The 26,004-nt window shown below is 41.6% G+C and overlaps 1 protein-coding gene across 1 annotated transcript in view; it reads left to right on the forward strand.

The window, feature by feature from the left end:
* Positions 1-26,004, forward strand: part of LOC139422612 (unconventional myosin-XV-like) — a 188,449-nt gene that overhangs the window by 46,028 nt on the left and 116,417 nt on the right. Inside the window, exons 23-28 of the mRNA XM_071173758.1 lie at positions 278-362; positions 3,544-3,597; positions 5,506-5,587; positions 6,124-6,254; positions 11,143-11,238; positions 23,087-23,322. Coding sequence (XP_071029859.1) covers positions 278-362; positions 3,544-3,597; positions 5,506-5,587; positions 6,124-6,254; positions 11,143-11,238; positions 23,087-23,322 — 684 coding nt within the window. The remainder of the gene's footprint in view (positions 1-277; positions 363-3,543; positions 3,598-5,505; positions 5,588-6,123; positions 6,255-11,142; positions 11,239-23,086; positions 23,323-26,004) is intronic.

The raw sequence follows: 26,004 nt of genomic DNA on the forward strand, positions 1-26,004 counted from the left end.
CTTCCCTCCTTCTCCCTCTGTTTCTCCTTCCATCCTTCTCCCTCTCTATCCTTCCATCCTTCTCCCTCTCTATCCTTCCATCCTTCTCTCTCTGCCTTTTCCCTCCATCCCTCTCTTTCTCTGCCTTACTCATTCCCTCCCTCCCTCCCTTTCTCATTCCCTCCCTCCCTCCCTCCCTCCCTCATTCCCTCCCTCCCTCCCCCCCTCCCTCCCTCCTCCCTCCCTCATTCCCTCCCTCCCTCCCCTCCTCCCTCCCTCCCTCCGTCCCTCCCTCTAGGAAGCGCTATTTGAAGATGAGAAAGAGTCTGGTCAAGTTTCGTTCTCTCATCCACATGTACGTCACCCGCAAGAGATACATCAAGGTACGATGCACAAGACAGTACACACACTACACACCATTACACACACTACACACCATTACACACAGTACACAACACACACAGTACACACCAAGAGATACATCAAGGTACGATGCACAAGACAGTACACACACTACACACCATTACACACAGTACACACCAAGAGATACATCAAGGTACAATGCACAAGACAGTACACACACTACACACCATTACACACAGTACACACCAAGAGATACATCAAGGTACAATGCACAAGACAGTACACACACTACACACCATTACACACAGTACACAACACACACAGTACACACCAAGAGATACATCAAGGTACGATGCACAAGACAGTACACACACTACACACCATTACACACAGTACACAACATTACACACAATACAGTACATACACTACACACCATTACACACAATACACAACACACCCTACACACCATTACACACACTATGCAACATTACACACAATACACAACACACCCTACACACCATTACACACAATACACAATACACAATACACACCATAATACAGTACACAACACAATACACAACACAACACACTACACAACACTGCACACAATACACAACACACACTACACACCATTACACACAATACACAATACACAACTATATACACAACACACTACACAACATTACACACACTACACAACACACCCTACACACCATTACACACAATACACAACACACACTACACAACATTACACACAATACACAACACACCCTACACACCATTACACACCATTACACACACTACACATTACACACAATACACAACGCACACTACACAACATTACACACAATACACAACTGTATACAAAACACACTACACAACATTACACACAATACACAACACACACTACACACCATTGCACACAATACACAACACACAATACACAACTATATACACAACACACTACACACAATACACAACTATAGACACAACACAGTACACAACATTACACACAATACACAACTATATACACAACACACTACACAGCATTACACACAATACACAACTATATACACAACACACTACACAGCATTACACACAATACACAACACACACTACACACCATTACACACAATACACAACTATATACACAACACACTACACAGCATTACACACAATACACAACACACCCTACACACCATTACACACAATACACAACACACAATACACACCATTACACACAATACACAACATAAGACAGTACACACACTACACAACATTACACACAATACATAACACACACTACACACCATTACACACAATACACAACATTATACACAATACACAACATTACACACACTACACAACAGTACACACAATACACAACACACCCTACACACCATTACACACAAAACACAACACACAATACACAACTATATACACAACACAGTACACAACATTACACACAATACACAACACACAATACACAACATAATACAGTACACAACACAACACAATACAGTACACAACACAACACAATACACAACATAATACAGTACGCAACATAATACACAACATAACACAATACACAACATAATACAGTACGCAACATAATACACAACATAACACAATACACAACATTATACACAACATAACACAATACAGTACACAACATAATACAGTACACAACACAGTACACAACATAACACAATACAGTACACAACATAATACAGTACACAGTACACAACATAATACAGTACACAGTACACAACACAATACAGTACACAACATAATACAGTACACAGTACACAACATAATACACAACCAAATACAGCACACAACCTAATACAGTACACAACATAATACACAACATAACACAATACACAACATAATACACAACATAACACAATACAGTACACAACATAATACAGTACACAACACAGTACACAACATAACACAATACAGTACACAACATAATACAGTACACAGTACACAACATAATACAGTACACAGTACACAACACAATACAGTACACAACATAATACAGTACACAACACAATACAGTACACAACATAATACAGTACACAACACAATATAGTACACAGCATAATACAGTACACAACATAATACAGTACAGAACACAATACAGTAGATAGTACACAACGTAATACAGTACACAACATAATATAATACAGTACACAACATAATACAGTACACAACACAATACGGTACACAACACAATACAGTACACAATACAGTATACAGTACACAACACAATACAGTACTCAACATAATGCAGTACACAACATAATACAGTACACAGTACACAACATAATACAATACACAACATAATACAGTACACAACATAATACAGTACACAACATAATGCAGTACACAACATAATACAGTACACAGTACACAACATAATACAGTACACAACATAATACAATACACAACATAATACAATACACAACAAAATACAGTACACAACATAATACAGTACACAGTACACAACATAATACAGTACACAGTACACAACATAATACAATACACAACATAATACTGTACACAACATAATACAGTACACAGTACACAACATAATACAATGCACAATAAAGATGACCTGTTCTAGTTAGTGTTATTAATGATCTGTTCTAGTTAGGGTTAATAATGACCTGTTCTAGTTAGGGTTAGTAAACCTGACCTGTTCTAGTTAGGGTTAATAATGACCTGTTCTAGTTAGGGTTAATAATGACCTGTTCTAGTTAGGGTTATTAATGATCTGTTCTAGTTAGGGTTAGTAAACCTGACCTGTTCTAGTTAGGGTTAATAATGATCTGTTCTAGTTAGGGTTAGTAAACCTGACCTGTTCTAGTTAGGGTTAATAATGATCTGTTCTAGTTAGGGTTAATAATGACCTGTTCTAGTTAGGGTTAGTAAACCTGACCTGTTCTAGTTAGGGTTAATAATGACCTGTTCTAGTTAGGGTTAGTAAACCTGACCTGTTCTAGTTAGGGTTAATAATGACCTGTTCTAGTTAGGGTTAATAATGACCTGTTCTAGTTAGGGTTAATAATGACCTGTTCTAGTTAGGGTTAATAATGACCTGTTCTAGTTAGGGTTAATAATGACCTGTTCTAGTTAGGGTTAGTAAACCTGACCTGTTCTGGTTACGGTTAATAATGTTTTATTCTGTTGTAGATGAAGCTGGAGGCCCACAGGAAAGCAGAGGAGGAGAGGAGGAGGAGAGAGGAGGTGAGAAGAGGCGAGGAGGAACGAATGGGAGTAGGAAATAATATGAGTAAAGGAGAGGGAGGAGGAGAGAGGAGGTGAGGAGAGGAGCAGGAGGTGCATAGAGGAAGAGGAAGAGGAGGGAGATGGTGAGTAGAGGAGGAGATGGTGAGTAGAGGAGAGGAGGAAAGAAAGGGATGAGGAAAGGAGAGGGAGGAGGAGGGAGATGGTGAGGAAAGGGGGAGGAAGAGGAGGGCAATGGTGAGTAGAGGAGGAGGGATAGGAGGAGGGAGATGGTGAGTAGAAGAGGGAGAGGAGGAGATGGTGAGTAGAGGAGGAGGGAGATGGAGAGTAGAGGAGGAGATGGTGAGTAGAGGAGGAGGGAGATGGAGAGTAGAGGAGGAGATGGTGAGTAGAGGAGAGGAGGAAAGAAAGGGAGTAGGAAATTATATGAGGAAAGGAGAGGGAGGAGGAGGGAGATGGTGAGAAGAGCGGGAGGAAGAGGAGGGTGATGGTGAGTATGGTAGGAGGGATAGGAGGAGGGAGATGGAGAGTAGAGGAGTAGGGAGATGGAGAGTAGAGGAGGAGGGAGATGTAGAGGAGAGGAGGAAAGAAAGGGAGTAGGAAATTATATGAGGAAAGGAGAGGGAGGAGGAGGGAGATGGTGAGAAGAGCGGGAGGAAGAGGAGGGTGATGGTGAGTAGAGGAGGAGGGATAGGAGGAGGGAGATGGAGAGTAGAGGAGGAGGAAAATGGTGAGTAGAGGAGGAGAGAGATGGAGAGTAGAGGAGGAGGAAGAGGAGGGCGATGGTGAGTAGAGGAGGAGGGATAGGAGGAGGAAGATGGAGAGTAGAGGAGGGAGAGGAGGAGATGGTGAGTAGAGGAGAGGAGGGAGATGGTGAGTAGAGGAGGGAGAGGAGGAGATGGTGAGTAGAGGAGAGGAGGAAAGAAAAGGAGTAGGAAATTATATGAGGAAAGGAGAGGGAGGAGGAGGGAGATGGTGAGAAGAGGGGGAGGAAGAGGAGGATGATGGTGAGTAGAGGAGGAGGGATAGGAGGAGGGAGATGGAGAGTAGAGGAGGAGGAAAATGGTGAGTAGAGGAGGAGGGAGAGGAGGGCGATGGTGAGTAGAGGAGGAGGGATAGGAGGAGGAAGATGGAGGGTAGAGGAGGGAGAGGAGGAGATGTTGGGTAGAGGAGGAGGGAGATGGAGAGTAGAGGAGGAGATGGGGAGTAGAGGAGAGGAGGAAAGAAATGGAGTAGGAAATTATATGAGGAAAGGAGAGGGAGGAGGAGGGAGATGGTGAGTAGAGGAGAGGAGGCGGAGATGGAGGAGGGAGATGGAGAGGAGAGGAGAGGAGGGGGAGAGGAGGAGGGAGATGTAGAGGAGGAGGAAGAGGAGGAGGGAAATGGTGAGTAGAGGAGAGGAGGAGGGAGATGGAGAGTAGAGGAGAGGAGGGGGAGAGGAGGAGGGAGATGGTGAGTAGAGGAGAGGAGGGGGAGAGGGGGAGGGAGATGGAGAGGAGAGGAGGGGGAGAGGAGGAGGGAGATGGTGAGTAGAGGAGAGGGAGAGGAGGGAGATGGAGAGGAGAGGAGAGGAGAGGAGGGGGAGAGGAGGAGGGAGATGGAGAGGAGATGAGAGGAGGGGGAGAGGAGGAGGGAGATGGAGAGGAGATGAGATGAGAGGAGGGGGAGAGGAGGAGGGAGATGGTGAGTAGAGGAGAGGAGGGGGAGAGGAGGAGGGAGATGGAGAGTAGATGAGAGGAGGGGGAGAGGAGGAGGGAGATGGTGAGTAGAGGAGAGGAGAGGAGAGGAGGGGGAGAGGAGGAGGGAGATAGAGAGGAGGAGGGAGGGATCTCTTATATCTTGCTGTGCGTGTGTGTGTGTGTGTGTGTGTGTGTGTGTGTGTGTGTGTGTGTGTGTGTGTGTGTGTAGGAGCTGACGAAGAGAGAGGTGGTTAACGTCACACACCTGGTGATCCCTGCCGAGCTTGGCTCTTTACTGCAGGCTGCATCAGGTTGGTGTGTGTGCATGTTACATGCTGACTGTCTCTGGTCCAGCTCCTCACGTCTCTCTGTCTAGCTCAGGTCCAGTTCCTCACGTCTCTCTGTCTAGCTCAGGTCCAGTTCCTCACGTCTCTCTGTCTAGCTCTGGTCCAGTTCCTCACGTCTCTCTGTCTAGCTCTGGTCCAGTTCCTCACGTCTCTCTGTCTAGCTCTGGTCCAGTTCCTCACATCTCTCTGTCTAGCTCTGGTCCAGCTCCTCACATATCTATGTGTAGCTCTGGTCCAGCTCCTCACGTCTCTCTTTGTGTAGCTCTGGTCCAGCTCCTCACGTCTCTCTTTGTGTCTAGGTGGCAGAGAGCTCCATTCTGAGTGTCTAGCTCTGGTCCAGCTCCTCACGTCTCTCTGTGTGTATAGGTGGCAGAGAGCTCCATTCTGAGTGTCTAGCTCTGGTCCAGCTCATCACGTCTCTCTGTGTGTCTAGGTGGCAGAGAGCTCCATTCTGAGTGTCTAGCTCTGGTCCAGCTCATCACGTCTCTCTGTGTGTCTAGGTGGCAGAGAGCTCCATTCTGAGTGTCTAGCTCTGGTCCAGGCACCACACATCCAGGAGCAGAACGAGCTGACTCTGCCGCTGGACATCAACGACTACCCCTTCAGCCGCTACGCACAACTCTACTTCAGGGTAACACACCACTCATTCAATTCAATTCTCTCTCCCTGTACACTCTGGTTCATTCAATTCAGTTCTCTCTCCCTGTACATTCTGTTTCATTCAATTCAATTCAATTATCTCTCCCTGTACACTCTGTTTCATTCAATTAAATTCAATTATCTCTCCCTGTGCACTCTGTTTCATTCAATTCAATTATCTCTCCCTGCACATTCTATTTCATTCAATTCAATTCTCTCCCTGTACATTCTGTTTCATTCAATTCAATTCAATTATCTCTCCCTGTACTCTGTTTCATTCAATTAAATGCAATTATCTCTCGCTGTGCACTCTGTTTCATTCAATTCAATTATCTCTCCCTGTACATTCTATTTCATTCAATTCAATTATCTCTCCCTGTACACTCTGTTTCATTCAATTCAATTAAATTCAATTATCTCTCCCTGTACATTCTATTTCATTCAATTCAATTCAATTATCTCTCCCTGTACATTCTATTTCATTCAATTCAATTCAAATCTCTCTCCCTGTACATTCTGCGTTGTTCAATTCAGTTCTCTCTCCCTGTACACTCTTTCATAAAATTAAATTTAATTCTCTCCCCCTGTACATTCGATTTCAATCAATTCAATTAAATTCTCTTTCCCTGTACATTCGATTTCAATCAATTCAATTCAGTTCTCTCTCCCTGTACACTCTTTCATAAAATTAAATTTTATTCTCTCCCCCTGTACATTCGATTTCAATCAATTCAATTAAATTCTCTTTCCCTGTACATTCGATTTCAATCAATTCAATTCAGTTCTCTCTCCCTGTACACTCTTTCATAAAATTACATTTAATTCTCTCCCCCTGTACATTCGATTTCAATCAATTCAATTCAGTTCTCTCTCCCTGTACACTCTTTCATAAAATTACATTTAATTCTCTCCCCCTGTACATTCGATTTCAATCTATTCAATTCAATTCTCTCTCCCTGTACACTCTTTCATTAAATTCAATTAAATTCTCTCTCTTTGTACACTCTGTTTCATTCAGTTCAATTTTCTCTATCTGTACATTCTATTTCATTCAATTCAAATTCCAGGTCAGTCTGTCAATTTAATGCCTCTCAATTCCAATGTTAGGTCAATTCCGAGAATTCAATTCCCAATTCAATATTATCCCCAACATTTCCACAAATTTCAATTAAATTCTCTCAGGCTTTCAGTCATATCAGTGTTCAGACAGCCTAGTTATATTGTAAATATAAAATACAGACAGCCTAGTTATATTGGAAATACAGACAGCCTAGTTATATTGGAAATACAGAAATACAGACAGCCTAGTTATATTGGAAATACAGAAATACAGACAGCCTAGTTATATTGGAAATATAGAAATACAGACAGCCTAGTTATATTGGAAATACAGACAGCCTAGTTATATTGGAAATATAGAAATACAGACAGCCTAGTTATATTGGAAATACAGAAATACAGACAGCCTAGTTATATTGGAAATACAGAAATACAGACAGCCTAGTTATATTGGAAATACAGAAATACAGACAGCCTAGTTATATTGGAAATACAGAAATACAGACAGCCTAGTTATATTGGAAATACAGAAATACAGACAGCCTAGTTATATTGGAAATACAGAAATACAGACAGCCTAGTTATATTGGAAATACATAAATACAGACAGCCTAGTTATAGTGGAAATACAGACAGCCTAGTTATATTGTAAATATAAAATTCAGACAGCCTAGTTATAGTGGAAATACATAAATACAGACAGCCTAGTTATAGTGGAAATACAGACAGCCTAGTTATATTGTAAATATAAAATACAGACAGCCTAGTTATATTGGAAATACAGACAGCCTAGTCATATTGGAAATACAGAAATACAGACAGCCTAGTTATATTGGAAATACAGAAATACAGACAGCCTAGTTATATTGGAAATACAGACAGCCTAGTTATATTGGAAATACAGAAATACAGACAGCCTAGTTATATTGTAAATACATAAATACAGACAGCCTAGTTATATTGTAAATATAAAATTCAGACAGCCTAGTTATATTGTAAATACATAAATACAGACAGACTAATTATTTTGGAAATACAGACAGCCTAGTTATATTGGAAATATAAAATACAGACAGCCTAGTTATATTGGAAATATAAAATACAGACAGCCTAGTTATATTGTAAATACATAATACAGACAGCCTAGTTATATTGGAAATACAGACAGCCTAGTTATATTGTAAATATAAAATTCAGACAGCCTAGTTATATTGGAAATACAGAAATACAGACAGCCTAGTTATATTGGAAATACATAAATACAGACAGCCTAGTTATATTGTAAATACATAAATATAGACAGCCTAGTTATATTGGAAATATAAAATACAGACAGCCTAGTTATATTGTAAATACATAAATACAGACAGCCTAGTTATATTGGAAATATAAAATACAGACAGCCTAGTTATATTGGAAATACATAAATACAGACAGCCTAGTTATATTGGAAATACAGAAATACAGACAGCCTAGTTATATTGGGAATACATAAATACAGACAGCCTAGTTATATTGGAAATACAGACAGCCTAGTTATATTGGAAATATAGAAATACAGACAGCCTAGTTATATTGGAAATACAGAAATACAGACAGCCTATTTATATTGGAAATACAGACAGCCTAGTTATATTGGAAATATAGAAATACAGACAGCCTAGTTATATTGTAAATACATAAATACAGACAGCCTAGTTATATTGGAAATATAAAATACAGACAGCCTAGTTATATTGGAAATACATAAATACAGACAGCCTAGTTATATTGGAAATACAGAAAGCCTAGTTATATTGGGAATACATAAATACAGACAGCCTAGTTATATTGGAAATACAGACAGCCTAGTTATATTGGAAATATAGAAATACAGACAGCCTAGTTACATTGGAAATACAGAAATACAGACAGCCTAGTTATATTGGAAATATAGAAATACAGACAGCCTAGTTATATTGGAAATATAGAAATACAGACAGCCTAGTTATATTGGAAATATAGAAATACAGACAGCCTAGTTATATTGGAAATATAGAAATACAGACAGCCTAGTTATATTGGAAATACAGACAGCCTAGTTATATTGGAAATATAGAAATACAGACAGCCTAGTTATATTGGAAATACAGAAATACAGACAGCCTAGTTATATTAGAAATACAGACAGCCTAATTATATTGGAAATACAGACTGCCTAGTTATATTGGAAATATAGAAATACAGACAACCTAGTTATATTGGAAATACAGACAGCCTAGTTATATTGGAAATATAGAAATACAGACAGCCTAATTATATTGGAAATACAGACAGCCTAGTTATATTGGAAATATAGAAATACAGACAGCCTAGTTATATTGGAAATACAGACAGCCTAGTTATATTGGAAATACAGACAGCCTAGTTATATTGGAAATATAGAAATACAGACAGCCTAGTTATATTGGAAATACAGACAGCCTAGTTATATTGGAAATATAGAAATACAGACAGCCTGGTTATATTGGAAATACAGAAATACAGACAGCCTAGTTATATTGGAAATACAGACAGCCTAGTTATATTGGAAATATAGAAATACAGACAGCCTAGTTATATTGGAAATATAGAAATACAGACAGCCTGGTTATATTGGAAATACAGAAATACAGACAGCCTAGTTATTTTGGAAATATAGAAATACAGACAGCCTAGTTATATTGGAAATATAGAAATACAGACAGCCTAGTTATATTGGAAATACAGACAGCCTAGTTATATTGGAAATACAGACAGCCTAGTTATATTGGAAATACAGACAGCCTAGTTATATTGGAAATACAGAAATACAGACAGCCTAATTATATTGGAAATACAGACAGCCTAGTTATATTGGAAATACAGAAATACAGACAGCCTAGTTATATTGGAAATACAGAAATACAGACAGCCTAGTTATATTGGAAATACAGAAATACAGACAGCCTAATTATATTGGAAATATAAAATACAGACAGCCTAGTTATATTGGAAATACAGACAGCCTAGTTATATTGGAAATACATAAATACAGACAGCCTAGTTATATTGGAAATACAGAAATACAGACAGCCTAGTTATATTGGAAATACATAAATACAGACAGCCTAGTTATATTGGAAATACATAAATACAGACAGCCTAGTTATATTGGAAATACAGAAATACAGACAGCCTAGTTATAGTGGAAATACAGACAGCCTAGTTATAGTGGAAATACATAAATACAGACAGCCTAGTTATATTGGAAATACAGAAATACAGTTGAACTGATTGAAAATTAATCCTGCAGGGCGGCAGGGTAGCCTAGTGGTTAGAGAGTTGGACTAGGAACCGGAAGGTTGCAAGTTCAAACCCCCGAGCTGACAAGGTACTAATCTCGTTCTGCCCCTGAACAGGCAGTTAACCCACTGGCCGTCATTGAAAATAAGAATTTGTTCTTAACTGACTTGCCTGGGAAATAAAATTTAAAAACTTTAAATGTTTGATACTATGTCCATTCATTCCATTACCTGGGAAATGTTAAAATACGAAATTCTAATCCAATTCCAAAGATAACATTTTTTACAATTTAAAATTAAATTGCAATTCAGAAAGTCCAAACAGTCTAATTCTAATTAAATTCCAAAACTTGAAGATGGTTGAAATTCTAAATGAATTCCACATAAATTCTCCTCTTCATGAGTGAATTCAAGAATTGAATTGGAATTTCAAATGAGACTGGAATTGACACCAACCCTGACATACACATGTCTCATCTCCAGGGTCTGACCCCTGACCCCTGACCCTCTCTCTGTTAGGAGCCTATGTTTGGGATGCTAACGGTTCCCTTGGAGAGGACCCTGACGTACACAGATGAGGACCTCCGACAGGAAGCTCTGGAGCTGTTTATTATGGTGAGTCCTGTTCATTACGGTGACTCCTGTTCCTCATGGTGAGTCCTGTTCATTATGGGGAGTCCTGTTCATTATGGTGAGTCTGTTCATTATGGTGAGTCCTGTTCATTATGGTGAGTCCTGTTCATTATGGTGAGTCCTGTTCGTTATGGTGACTCCTGTTCATTATGGTGACTCCTGTTCATTACGGTGACTCCTGTTCCTTATGGTGAGTCCTGTTCATTATGGTGAGTCCTGTTCATTATGGTGAGTCCTGTTCATTACGGTGACTCCTGTTCCTTATGGTGACTCCTGTTCATTATGGTGAGTCCTGTTCATTATGGTGAGTCCTGTTCATTATGGTGAGTCTGTTCATTATGGTGAGTCCTGTCCTCCACACAAACAGTAGATAACCTCCACACAAACAGTAGATAACCTCCACACAAACAGTAGATAACCTACCCACATACCTCCACACGAACAGTAGATAACCTCCACACAAACAGTAGATAACCTACCCACATACCTCCACACAAACAGTAGATAACCTACCCACATACCTCCACACAAACAGTAGATAACCTACCCACATACCTCCACACAAACAGTAGATAACCTACCCACATACCTCCACACAAACAGTAGATAACCTACCCACATACCTCCACACAAACAGTAGATAACCTACCCACATACCTCCACACAAACAGTAGATAACCCACACACAAACAGTAGATAACCTACCCACATACCTACACACAAACAGTAGATAACCTACCCACATACCTCCACACAGGAACAGTAGATAACCTACCCACATACCTCCATACAAACAGTAGATAACCTCCACACATACCTCCACACAAACAGTAGATAACCTACACACATACCTCCACACAAACAGTAGATAACCTACCCACATACCTCCACACAAACAGTAGATAACCTACCCACATACCTCCACACAAACAGTAGATAACCTCCACACAAACAGTAGATAACCTACCCACATACCTCCACACAAACAGTAGATAACCTCCACACAAACAGTAGATAACCTACCCACATACCTCCACACAAACAGTAGATAACCTACCCACATACCTCCACACAAACAGTAGATAACCTACCCACATACCTCCACACAAACAGTAGATAACCTACCCACATACCTCCACACAAACAGTAGATAACCTCCACACAAACAGTAGATAACCTCCACACAAACAGTAGATAACCTACCCACATACCTCCACACAAACAGTAGATAACCTACCCACATACCTCCACACAAACAGTAGATAACCTACCCACATACCTCCACACGAACAGTAGATAACCTCCACACAAACAGTAGATACCCTACCCACATACCTCCACACAAACAGTAGATAACCTCCACACGAACAGTAGATAACCTACCCACATACCTCCACACAAACAGTAGATAACCTACCCACATACCTCCACACAAACAGTAGATAACCTCCACACAAACAGTAGATAACCTACCCACATACCTCCACACGAACAGTAGATAACCTCCACACAAACAGTAGATAACCTACCCACATACCTCCACACGAACAGTAGATAACCTCCACACAAACAGTAGATAACCTACCCACATACCTCCACACAAACAGTAGATAACCTACACACATACCTCCACACAAACAGTAGATAACCCACACACAAACAGTAGATAACCTACCCACATACCTCCACACAAACAGTAGATAACCTACACACATACCTCCACACAAACAGTAGATAACCTCCACACATACCTCCACACAAACAGTAGATAACCTACCCACATACCTCCACACAAACAGTAGATAACCTCCACACATACCTCCACACAAACAGTAGATAACCTACCCACATACCTCCACACAAACAGTAGATAACCTCCACAAAAACAGTAGATAACCTACCCACATACCTCCACACAAACAGTAGATAACCTACCCACATACCTCCACACAAACAGTAGATAACCTCCACACAAACAGTAGATAACCTACACACATACCTCCACACAAACAGTAGATAACCTCCACACAAACAGTAGATAACCTACACACAAACAGTAGATAACCTACCCACATACCTCCACACAAACAGTAGATAACCTACCCACATACCTCCACACAAACAGTAGATAACCTACCCACATACCTCCACACAAACAGTAGATAACCCACACACAAACAGTAGATAACCTACCCACATACCTCCACACAAACAGTAGATAACCTACCCACATACCTCCACACAAACAGTAGATAACCTACCCACATACCTCCACACAAACAGTAGATAACCTACACACATACCTCCACACAAACAGTAGATAACCTACCCACATACCTCCACACAAACAGTAGTTAACCTACCCACATACCTCCACACAAACAGTAGATAACCTCCACACAAACAGTAGATAACCTACCCACATACCTCCACACAAACAGTAGATAACCTACCCACATACCTCCACACAAACAGTAGATAACCTCCACACAAACAGTAGATAACCTCCACACAAACAGTAGATAACCTACCCACATACCTCCACACAAACAGTAGATAACCTACCCACATACCTCCACACAAACAGTAGATAACCTCCACACAAACAGTAGATAACCTCCACACAAACAGTAGATAACCTACCCACATACCTCCACACAAACAGTAGATAACCTCCACACAAACAGTAGATAACCTACCCACATACCTCCACACAAACAGTAGATAACCTCCACACAAACAGTAGATAACCTCCACACATACCTCCACACAAACAGTAGATAACCTACCCACATACCTCCACACAAACAGTAGATAACCCACACACAAACAGTAGATAACCTACCCACATACCTCCACACAAACAGTAGATAACCTCCACACATACCTCCACACAAACAGTAGATAACCTCCACACAAACAGTAGATAACCTCCACACATACCTCCACACATACCTCCACACAAACAGTAGATAACCTACACACAAACAGTAGATAACCTCCACACAAACAGTAGATAACCTACCCACATACCTCCACACATACCTCCACACAAACAGTAGATAACCTACCCACATACCTCCACACAAACAGTAGATAACCTACCCACATACCTCCACACAAACAGTAGATAACCTACCCACATACCTACACACAAACAGTAGATAACCTACGCACACATACATACACACGAACAGTAGATAACCTACACATGAACAGTAGATAACCTCCACACAAACGGTAGATAACCTACGCACACATACATACACACGAACAGTAGATAACCTACACATGAACAGTAGATAACCTCCACACAAACAGTAGATAACCTCCACACAAACAGTAGATAACCTACCCACATACCTCCACACAAACAGTAGATAACCTACCCACATACCTCCACACAAACAGTAGATAACCTACCCACATACCTCCACACAAACAGTAGATAACCTACCCACATACCTCCACACAAACAGTAGATAACCTCCACACAAACAGTAGATAACCTACCCACATACCTCCACACAAACAGTAGATAACCTACCCACATACCTCCACACAAACAGTAGATAACCTACCCACATACCTACACACGAACAGTAGATAACCTCCACACAAACAGTAGATAACCTCCACACAAACAGTAGATAACCTACACACATACCTCCACACAAACAGTAGATAACCTCCACACAAACAGTAGATAACCTACCCACATACCTACACACAAACAGTAGATAACCTACCCACATACCTCCACACAAACAGTAGATAACCTCCACACAAACAGTAGATAACCTACCCACATACCTACACACAAACAGTAGATAACCTACCCACATACCTCCACACAAACAGTAGATAACCTACCCACATACCTCCACACAAACAGTAGATAACCTCCACACAAACAGTAGATAACCTACACACATACCTCCACACAAACAGTAGATAACCTACCCACATACCTCCACACAAACAGTAGATAACCTACCCACATACCTCCACACAAACAGTAGATAGCCTACCCACATACCTACACACAAACAGTAGATAACCTACCCGCATACCTCCACACAAACAGTAGATAACCTACCCACATACCTCCACACAAACAGTAGATAACCTCCACACAAACAGTAGATAACCTACCCACATACCTCCACACAAACAGTAGATAACCTACCCACATACCTCCACACAAACAGTAGATAACCTACCCACATACCTCCACACGAACAGTAGATAACCTACCCACATACCTCCACACAAACAGTAGATAACCTACCCACATACCTCCACACAAACAGTAGATAACCTACCCACATACCTCCACACAAACAGTAGATAACCTACCCACATACCTCCACACAAACAGTAGATAACCTCCACACAAACAGTAGATAACCTCCACACATACCTCCACACAAACAGTAGATAACCTACCCACATACCTCCACACAAACAGTAGATAACCTACCCACATACCTCCACACAAACAGTAGATAACCTACCCACATACCTCCACACAAACAGTAGATAACCTCCACACAAACAGTAGATAACCTACCCACATACCTCCACACAAACAGTAGATAACCTACCCACATACCTCCACACAAACAGTAGATAACCTACCCACATACCTCCACACAAACAGTAGATAACCTCCACACAAACAGTAGATAACCTACCCACATACCTCCACACAAACAGTAGATAACCTCCACACAAACAGTAGATAACCTACCCACATACCTCCACACGAACAGTAGATAACCTACCCACATACCTCCACACAAACAGTAGATAGCCTACCCACATACCTCCACACAAACAGTAGATAACCTACCCACATACCTCCACACAAACAGTAGATAACCTACCCACATACCTCCACACAAACAGTAGATAACCTACCCACATACCTCCACACAAACAGTAGATAACCTACCCACATACCTCCACACAAACAGTAGATAACCTACCCACATACCTCCACACAAACAGTAGATAACCTACCCACATACCTCCACACAAACAGTAGATAACCTACCCACATACCTCCACACAAACAGTAGATAACCTACCCACATACCTCCACACAAACAGTAGATAACCTACACACAAACAGTAGATAACCTACGCACATACCTACACACGAACAGTAGATAACCTCCACACATACCTCCACACAAACAGTAGATAACCTACACACAAACAGTAGATAACCTACCCACATACCTCCACACAAACAGTAGATAACCTACCCGCATACCTCCACACAAACAGTAGATAACCTACCCACATACCTCCACACAAACAGTAGATAACCTACCCACATACCTCCACACAAACAGTAGATAACCTACACACAAACAGTAGATAACCTACACACAAACAGTAGATAACCTCCACACAAACAGTAGATAACCTACCCACATACCTCCACACGAACAGTAGATAACCTACACACATACCTCCACACAAACAGTAGATAACCTACCCACATACCTCCACACAAACAGTAGATAACCTACACACAAACAGTAGATAACCTACACACAAACAGTAGATAACCTCCACACAAACAGTAGGTAACCTACCCACATACCTCCACACGAACAGTAGATAACCTACACACATACCTCCACACAAACAGTAGATAACCTCCACACAAACAGTAGATAACCTCCACATGAACAGTAGATAACCTCCACACATACCTCCACACAAACAGTAGATAACCTCCACACAAACAGTAGATAACCTCCACACAAACAGTAGATAACCTACCCACATACCTCCACACAAACAGTAGATAACCTACCCACATACCTCCACACAAACAGTAGATAACCTCCACACAAACAGTAGATAACCTCCACATGAACAGTAGATAACCTCCACACAAACAGTACATAACCTACCCACATACCTCCACACGAACAGTAGATAACCTACCCACATACCTCCACACAAACAGTAGATAACCTACCCACATACCTCCACACAAACAGTAGATAACCTCCACACAAACAGTAGATAACCTACCCACATACCTCCACACAAACAGTAGATAACCTACCCACATACCTCCACACAAACAGTAGATAACCTACCCACATACCTACACACGAACAGTAGATAACCTACCCACATACCTCCACACAAACAGTAGATAACCTACCCACATACCTCCACACAAACAGTAGATAACCTACACACATACCTCCACACAAACAGTAGATAACCTACCCACATACCTCCACACAAACAGTAGATAACCTACCCACATACCTCCACACAAACAGTAGATAACCTACCCACATACCTCCACACAAACAGTAGATAACCTACACACATACCTCCACACAAACAGTAGATAACCTACCCACATACCTCCACACAAACAGTAGATAACCTACCCACATACCTCCACACAAACAGTAGATAACCTCCACACAAACAGTAGATAACCTACCCACATACCTCCACACAAACAGTAGATAACCTACCCACATACCTCCACACAAACAGTAGATAACCTCCACACAAACAGTAGATAACCTCCACACAAACAGTAGATAACCTACCCACATACCTCCACACAAACAGTAGATAACCTACCCACATACCTCCACACAAACAGTAGATAACCTCCACACAAACAGTAGATAACCTCCACACAAACAGTAGATAACCTACCCACATACCTCCACACAAACAGTAGATAACCTCCACACAAACAGTAGATAACCTACCCACATACCTCCACACAAACAGTAGATAACCTCCACACAAACAGTAGATAACCTCCACACATACCTCCACACAAACAGTAGATAACCTACCCACATACCTCCACACAAACAGTAGATAACCCACACACAAACAGTAGATAACCTACCCACATACCTCCACACAAACAGTAGATAACCTCCACACATACCTCCACACAAACAGTAGATAACCTCCACACAAACAGTAGATAACCTCCACACATACCTCCACACATACCTCCACACAAACAGTAGATAACCTACACACAAACAGTAGATAACCTCCACACAAACAGTAGATAACCTACCCACATACCTCCACACATACCTCCACACAAACAGTAGATAACCTACCCACATACCTCCACACAAACAGTAGATAACCTACCCACATACCTCCACACAAACAGTAGATAACCTACCCACATACCTACACACAAACAGTAGATAACCTACGCACACATACATACACACGAACAGTAGATAACCTACACATGAACAGTAGATAACCTCCACACAAACGGTAGATAACCTACGCACACATACATACACACGAACAGTAGATAACCTACACATGAACAGTAGATAACCTCCACACAAACAGTAGATAACCTCCACACAAACAGTAGATAACCTACCCACATACCTCCACACAAACAGTAGATAACCTACCCACATACCTCCACACAAACAGTAGATAACCTACCCACATACCTCCACACAAACAGTAGATAACCTACCCACATACCTCCACACAAACAGTAGATAACCTCCACACAAACAGTAGATAACCTACCCACATACCTCCACACAAACAGTAGATAACCTACCCACATACCTCCACACAAACAGTAGATAACCTACCCACATACCTACACACGAACAGTAGATAACCTCCACACAAACAGTAGATAACCTCCACACAAACAGTAGATAACCTACCCACATACCTCCACACAAACAGTAGATAACCTCCACACAAACAGTAGATAACCTACCCACATACCTACACACAAACAGTAGATAACCTACCCACATACCTCCACACAAACAGTAGATAACCTCCACACAAACAGTAGATAACCTACCCACATACCTACACACAAACAGTAGATAACCTACCCACATACCTCCACACAAACAGTAGATAACCTACCCACATACCTCCACACAAACAGTAGATAACCTCCACACAAACAGTAGATAACCTACACACATACCTCCACACAAACAGTAGATAACCTACCCACATACCTCCACACAAACAGTAGATAACCTACCCACATACCTCCACACAAACAGTAGATAGCCTACCCACATACCTACACACAAACAGTAGATAACCTACCCGCATACCTCCACACAAACAGTAGATAACCTACCCACATACCTCCACACAAACAGTAGATAACCTCCACACAAACAGTAGATAACCTACCCACATACCTCCACACAAACAGTAGATAACCTACCCACATACCTCCACACAAACAGTAGATAACCTACCCACATACCTCCACACGAACAGTAGATAACCTACCCACATACCTCCACACAAACAGTAGATAACCTACCCACATACCTCCACACAAACAGTAGATAACCTACCCACATACCTCCACACAAACAGTAGATAACCTACCCACATACCTCCACACAAACAGTAGATAACCTCCACACAAACAGTAGATAACCTCCACACATACCTCCACACAAACAGTAGATAACCTACCCACATACCTCCACACAAACAGTAGATAACCTACCCACATACCTCCACACAAACAGTAGATAACCTACCCACATACCTCCACACAAACAGTAGATAACCTCCACACAAACAGTAGATAACCTACCCACATACCTCCACACAAACAGTAGATAACCTACCCACATACCTCCACACAAACAGTAGATAACCTACCCACATACCTCCACACAAACAGTAGATAACCTCCACACAAACAGTAGATAACCTACCCACATACCTCCACACAAACAGTAGATAACCTCCACACAAACAGTAGATAACCTACCCACATACCTCCACACGAACAGTAGATAACCTACCCACATACCTCCACACAAACAGTAGATAGCCTACCCACATACCTCCACACAAACAGTAGATAACCTACCCACATACCTCCACACAAACAGTAGATAACCTACCCACATACCTCCACACAAACAGTAGATAACCTACCCACATACCTCCACACAAACAGTAGATAACCTACCCACATACCTCCACACAAACAGTAGATAACCTACCCACATACCTCCACACAAACAGTAGATAACCTACCCACATACCTCCACACAAACAGTAGATAACCTACCCACATACCTCCACACAAACAGTAGATAACCTACCCACATACCTCCACACAAACAGTAGATAACCTACCCACATACCTCCACACAAACAGTAGATAACCTACCCACATACCTCCACACAAACAGTAGATAACCTACACACAAACAGTAGATAACCTACACACAAACAGTAGATAACCTACGCACATACCTACACACGAACAGTAGATAACCTCCACACATACCTCCACACAAACAGTAGATAACCTACACACAAACAGTAGATAACCTACCCACATACCTCCACACAAACAGTAGATAACCTACCCGCATACCTCCACACAAACAGTAGATAACCTACCCACATACCTCCACACAAACAGTAGATAACCTACCCACATACCTCCACACAAACAGTAGATAACCTACACACAAACAGTAGATAACCTACACACAAACAGTAGATAACCTCCACACAAACAGTAGATAACCTACCCACATACCTCCACACGAACAGTAGATAACCTACACACATACCTCCACACAAACAGTAGATAACCTACCCACATACCTCCACACAAACAGTAGATAACCTACACACAAACAGTAGATAACCTACACACAAACAGTAGATAACCTCCACACAAACAGTAGATAACCTACCCACATACCTCCACACGAACAGTAGATAACCTACACACATACCTCCACACAAACAGTAGATAACCTCCACACAAACAGTAGATAACCTCCACATGAACAGTAGATAACCTCCACACATACCTCCACACAAACAGTAGATAACCTCCACACAAACAGTAGATAACCTCCACACAAACAGTAGATAACCTACCCACATACCTCCACACAAACAGTAGATAACCTACCCACATACCTCCACACAAACAGTAGATAACCTACCCACATACCTCCACACAAACAGTAGATAACCTCCACACAAACAGTAGATAACCTCCACATGAACAGTAGATAACCTCCACACAAACAGTAGATAACCTACCCACATACCTCCACACGAACAGTAGATAACCTACCCACATACCTCCACACAAACAGTAGATAACCTACCCACATACCTCCACACAAACAGTAGATAACCTCCACACAAACAGTAGATAACCTACCCACATACCTCCACACAAACAGTAGATAACCTACCCACATACCTCCACACAAACAGTAGATAACCTACCCACATACCTACACACGAACAGTAGATAACCTACCCACATACCTCCACACAAACAGTAGATAACCTACCCACATACCTCCACACAAACAGTAGATAACCTCCACACAAACAGTAGATAACCTCCACACAAACAGTAGATAACCTACCCACATACCTCCACACAAACAGTAGATAACCTCCACACAAACAGTAGATAACCTCCACACAAACAGTAGATAACCTACCCACATACCTCCACACAAACAGTAGATAACCTACCCACATACCTCCACACAAACAGTAGATAACCTACCCACATACCTCCACACAAACAGTAGATAACCTACCCACATACCTACACACGAACAGTAGATAACCTACGCACATACCTACACACACGAACAGTAGATAACCTACGCACACATACATACACACGAACAGTAGGTGGGACGTAACTTCTGTCATGGTTCTCACCACTGTTTATCACTACCAAGCTGGCGTTTCCATTCCCCTGAGATTAGAGGAACCTTGACGGGACTCCCTGTCCTGCTGTAAGGTTCTCAGAGTTCTAGCCAGGTCAGGTCATACACAGTTGAATTGTTCTCGGTATCTTCTTAGCCACACACACATTTGTCCTTGTCTCGACCAAACCTTATTAGACTGAAGTTTATCATTCTAATTCATTATACATGTTACAGAATCGAATGATTACTAATAGTTACGTTTGTCTTATTATTCATTATATATGTTACATAATGTCATAATTACATTTCAGGGTGGAATTCTTTAGTCATTACTTTTAAGCATATAAATTCCCTTATCATAGGGTCATGTATATCTCTGTGTTCTAGGCGTTTAAGTGTTAGGGTTCCGTCTATCTCTGTGTTCTAGGTGTTTAAGTGTTAGGGTTCTATTTAGCTCTGTGTTCTAGGTGTTTAGGTGTTAGGGTTCTGTATAGCTCTGTGTTCTAGTTGTTTAAGTGTTAGGGTTCTGTCTATCTATGTGTTCTAGGTGTTTAAGAGTTAGAGTTCTGTCTATCTGTGTGCTAGGTGTTTAAATTTAGGATTCTGTGTTCTAGGAGTTTAAGTGTCAGGGTTCAGTCTATCTCTGTGTTCTAGGTGTTTAAGTGTTAGGGTTCTGTCTATTTCTTTGTTCTAGGTGTTTAAGTGTTAGGGTTCTGTCTATTTCAGTATTCTAGGTGTTTAAGTGTTAGGGTTCTATCTAGCTCTGTGTTCTAGGTGTCTAAGTGTTAGGGTTCCATCTAGCTCTGTGTTCTAGGTGTTTAAGTGTTATGGTTCTGTCTAGCTCTGTGTTCTAGTTGTTTAAGTGTTAGGGTTCTGTCTATTTCCGTGTTCTAGGTGTTAGGATTCTGCGTTCTAGGTGTTTAAGTGTTAGGGTTCTGTCTATCACTGTGTTCTAGGTGTTTAAGTGTTAGGGTTCTGTCTATCTATGTGTTCTAGGTGTTTAAGTGTTAGGGTTCTGTCTGTGTCGTATCTGTGTTCTAAGTATTAAGGGATGTGGTTCTATGTTGTAGATCCTGAGGTTCATGGGCGACCCCCACCTGAATGGGGCTCAGGAGAACCTGTTTGGGAACTACATCATCCAGAGAGGACTGGCCAATCAGGGCCTGCGAGACGAGATCCTGGCTCAGCTGGCCAACCAGGTGTGGCGGAACCCTAACCATGACAACGCGGAGAGAGGCTGGCTGCTGCTGCTGGGGTGTGTCTGCTGCTTCCTCCCCTCCTCCAGGCTGCACACACACCTACTGAAGTAAGAACACACACACACACCTACTGAAGTAAGAACACACACACACACCTACTGAAGTAAGAACACACACACACCTACTGAAGTAAGAACACACACACACCTACTGAAGTAAGAACACACACACACCTACTGAAGTAAGAACACACACACATCTACTGAAGTAAGAACACACACACACCTACTGAAGTAAGAACACACACACACACACACCTACTGAAGTAAGAACACACACACACCTACTGAAGTAAGAACACACACACACCTACTGAAGTAAGAACACACACACACCTACTGAAGTAAGAACACACACACACACACCTACTGAAGTAAGAACACACACACACCTTCTGAAGTAAGAACACACACACACACACCTACTGAAGTAAGAACACACACACACCTACTGAAGTAAGAACACACACACACACACACCTACTGAAGTAAGAACACACACACACACACCTACTGAAGTAAGAACACACACACACCTCCTGAAGTAAGAACACACACACACACACACCTACTGAAGTAAGAACACACACACCTACTGAAGTAAGAACACACACACACACCTACTGAAGTAAGAACACACACACACCTACTGAAGTAAGAACACACACACACCTACTGAGGTAAGAACACACACACACCTACTGAAGTAAGAACACACACACACCTACTGAAGTAAGAACACACACACACCTACTGAAGTAAGAACACACACACACACACACCTACTGAAGTAAGAACACACACACACACACCTACTGAAGTAAGAACACACACACACCTACTGAAGTAAGAACACACACACACACACACCTACTGAAGTAAGAACACACACACACACCTACTGAAGTAAGAACACACACACCTACTGAAGTAAGAACACACACACCTACTGAAGTAAGAACACACACACACCTACTGAAGTAAGAACACACACACACACACCTACTGAAGTAAGAACACACACACACCTACTGAAGTAAGAACACACACACACACCTACTGAAGTAAGAATACACACACACACCTACTGAAGTAAGAACACACACACACCTACTGAAGTAAGAACACACACACACACACCTACTGAAGTAAGAACACACACACACCTACTGAAGTAAGAACACACACACACACACACCTACTGAAGTAAGAACACACACACACCTACTGAAGTAAGAACACACACACACCTACTGAAGTAAGAACACACACACACACACCTACTGAAGTAAGAACACACACACACCTACTGAAGTAAGAACACACACACACCTCCTGAAGTAAGAACACACACACACACACCTACTGAAGTAAGAACACACACACCTACTGAAGTAAGAACACACACACACACCTACTGAAGTAAGAACACACACACACCTACTGAAGTAAGAACACACACACACACCTACTGAAGTAAGAACACACACACACCTACTGAAGTAAGAACACACACACCTACTGAAGTAAGAACACACACACACACACCTACTGAAGTAAGAACACACACACACACCTACTGAAGTAAGAACACACACACACACCTACTGAAGTAAGAACACACACACACACCTACTGAAGTAAGAACACACACGCCTACTGAAGTAAGAACACACACACCTACTGAAGTAAGAACACACACACACACACCTACTGAAGTAAGAACACACACACACCTACTGAAGTAAGAACACACACACACACACCTACTGAAGTAAGAACACACACACACACCTACTGAAGTAAGAACACACACACACACCTACTGAAGTAAGAACACACACACACACACACCTACTGAAGTAAGAACACACACACACACACCTACTGAAGTAAGAACACACACACACCTACTGAAGTAAGAACACACACACACACCTACTGAAGTAAGAACACACACACACACACACCTACTGAAGTAAGAACACACACACACACACCTACTGAAGTAAGAACACACACACACCTACTGAAGTAAGAACACACACACACACACACCTACTGAAGTAAGAACACACACACACACACCTACTGAAGTAAGAACACACACACACCTACTGAAGTAAGAACACACACACACCTACTGAAGTAAGAATACACACACCTACTGAAGTAAGAACACACACACCTACTGAAGTAAGAATACACACACACCTACTGAAGTAAGAACACACACACACACACACCTACTGAAGTAAGAACACACACACACACACCTACTGAAGTAAGAACACACACACATCTACTGAAGTAAGAACACACACACACACACACCTACTGAAGTAAGAACACACACACACACACCTACTGAAGTAAGAACACACACACACACCTACTGAAGTAAGAACACACACACCTACTGAAGTAAGAACACACACACACCTACTGAAGTAAGAACACACACACACACACACCTACTGAAGTAAGAACACACACACACCTACTGAAGTAAGAACACACACACACACCTACTGAAGTAAGAATACACACACACACACACCTACTGAAGTAAGAACACACACACACCTAATGAAGTAAGAACACACACACACCTACTGAAGTAAGAACACACACACACCTACTGAAGTAAGAACACACACACACACCTACTGAAGTAAGAACACACACACACCTACTGAAGTAAGAACACACACACACACACACACCTAC

Source organism: Oncorhynchus clarkii, chromosome 12 (genome assembly GCF_045791955.1).
Source record: "Oncorhynchus clarkii lewisi isolate Uvic-CL-2024 chromosome 12, UVic_Ocla_1.0, whole genome shotgun sequence".
NCBI lineage: Eukaryota > Metazoa > Chordata > Actinopteri > Salmoniformes > Salmonidae > Oncorhynchus > Oncorhynchus clarkii.